Below are 464 nucleotides of genomic sequence, written 5' to 3'. Positions count from 1 at the left end.
CTAAGATAACCTTGTACTTCATGCTTTCAACCCTGACTTGTGTAATTCACACATTTGTGTCTAATTCAAACAGTGAAATGAAACAACGGCCAATGGACATAACTGGCTCCTCTTAGGCTAAGAGCAGGTAACATGCACAACGCGAATCTGCCGCAAGTGATGAGCTTAGAGTCAAGGGTGTGCACACCAGGGTGGGTTATGTGCGCACCTGGGTACTGGGGGGTGTGCGTGGGGGTGTGCGCCGGAGACCGGGCGGGCGAACCGTACGGGGACCTCTGTGGGGTGGTCGCTAGAACGAACCCCGAACCATTAATCACCATACTAGTGTCCATCATTAATGATAAAACCGGAGACACGTCAAGCCCTTACATTACATACAGCGCAGCCACTCTATGACAATCCCTTGGCATGAGTTCTCTTTATCATTTTCTGATAAAAATTAATTTAAAACATCTATCAGATTG

At 47.6% G+C, this 464-nt stretch overlaps 1 protein-coding gene across 10 annotated transcripts in view; it reads right to left on the bottom strand.

Annotated features, from left to right (window-relative positions):
• LOC119586377 (endophilin-A-like) overlaps window positions 1-464 on the bottom strand; it is a 42,420-nt gene that overhangs the window by 15,424 nt on the left and 26,532 nt on the right. For 5 of the 10 annotated variants that reach the window (XM_037935090.1, XM_037935089.1, XM_037935094.1 and 2 more), the window contains one exon: window positions 209-289. The exons of the other annotated variants lie outside the window; for them this stretch is intronic. In XM_037935090.1, the coding sequence (XP_037791018.1) occupies window positions 209-289 (81 nt within the window). The remainder of the gene's footprint in view (window positions 1-208; window positions 290-464) is intronic. 10 annotated transcript variants of the gene reach the window in all.

The sequence above is a fragment of the Penaeus monodon genome, chromosome 21 (assembly GCF_015228065.2).
Source record: "Penaeus monodon isolate SGIC_2016 chromosome 21, NSTDA_Pmon_1, whole genome shotgun sequence".
NCBI lineage: Eukaryota > Metazoa > Arthropoda > Malacostraca > Decapoda > Penaeidae > Penaeus > Penaeus monodon.
The sequence above is the reverse complement of the archived record's forward strand: the minus strand, read 5'-3'. Positions and strand labels throughout refer to the sequence as shown.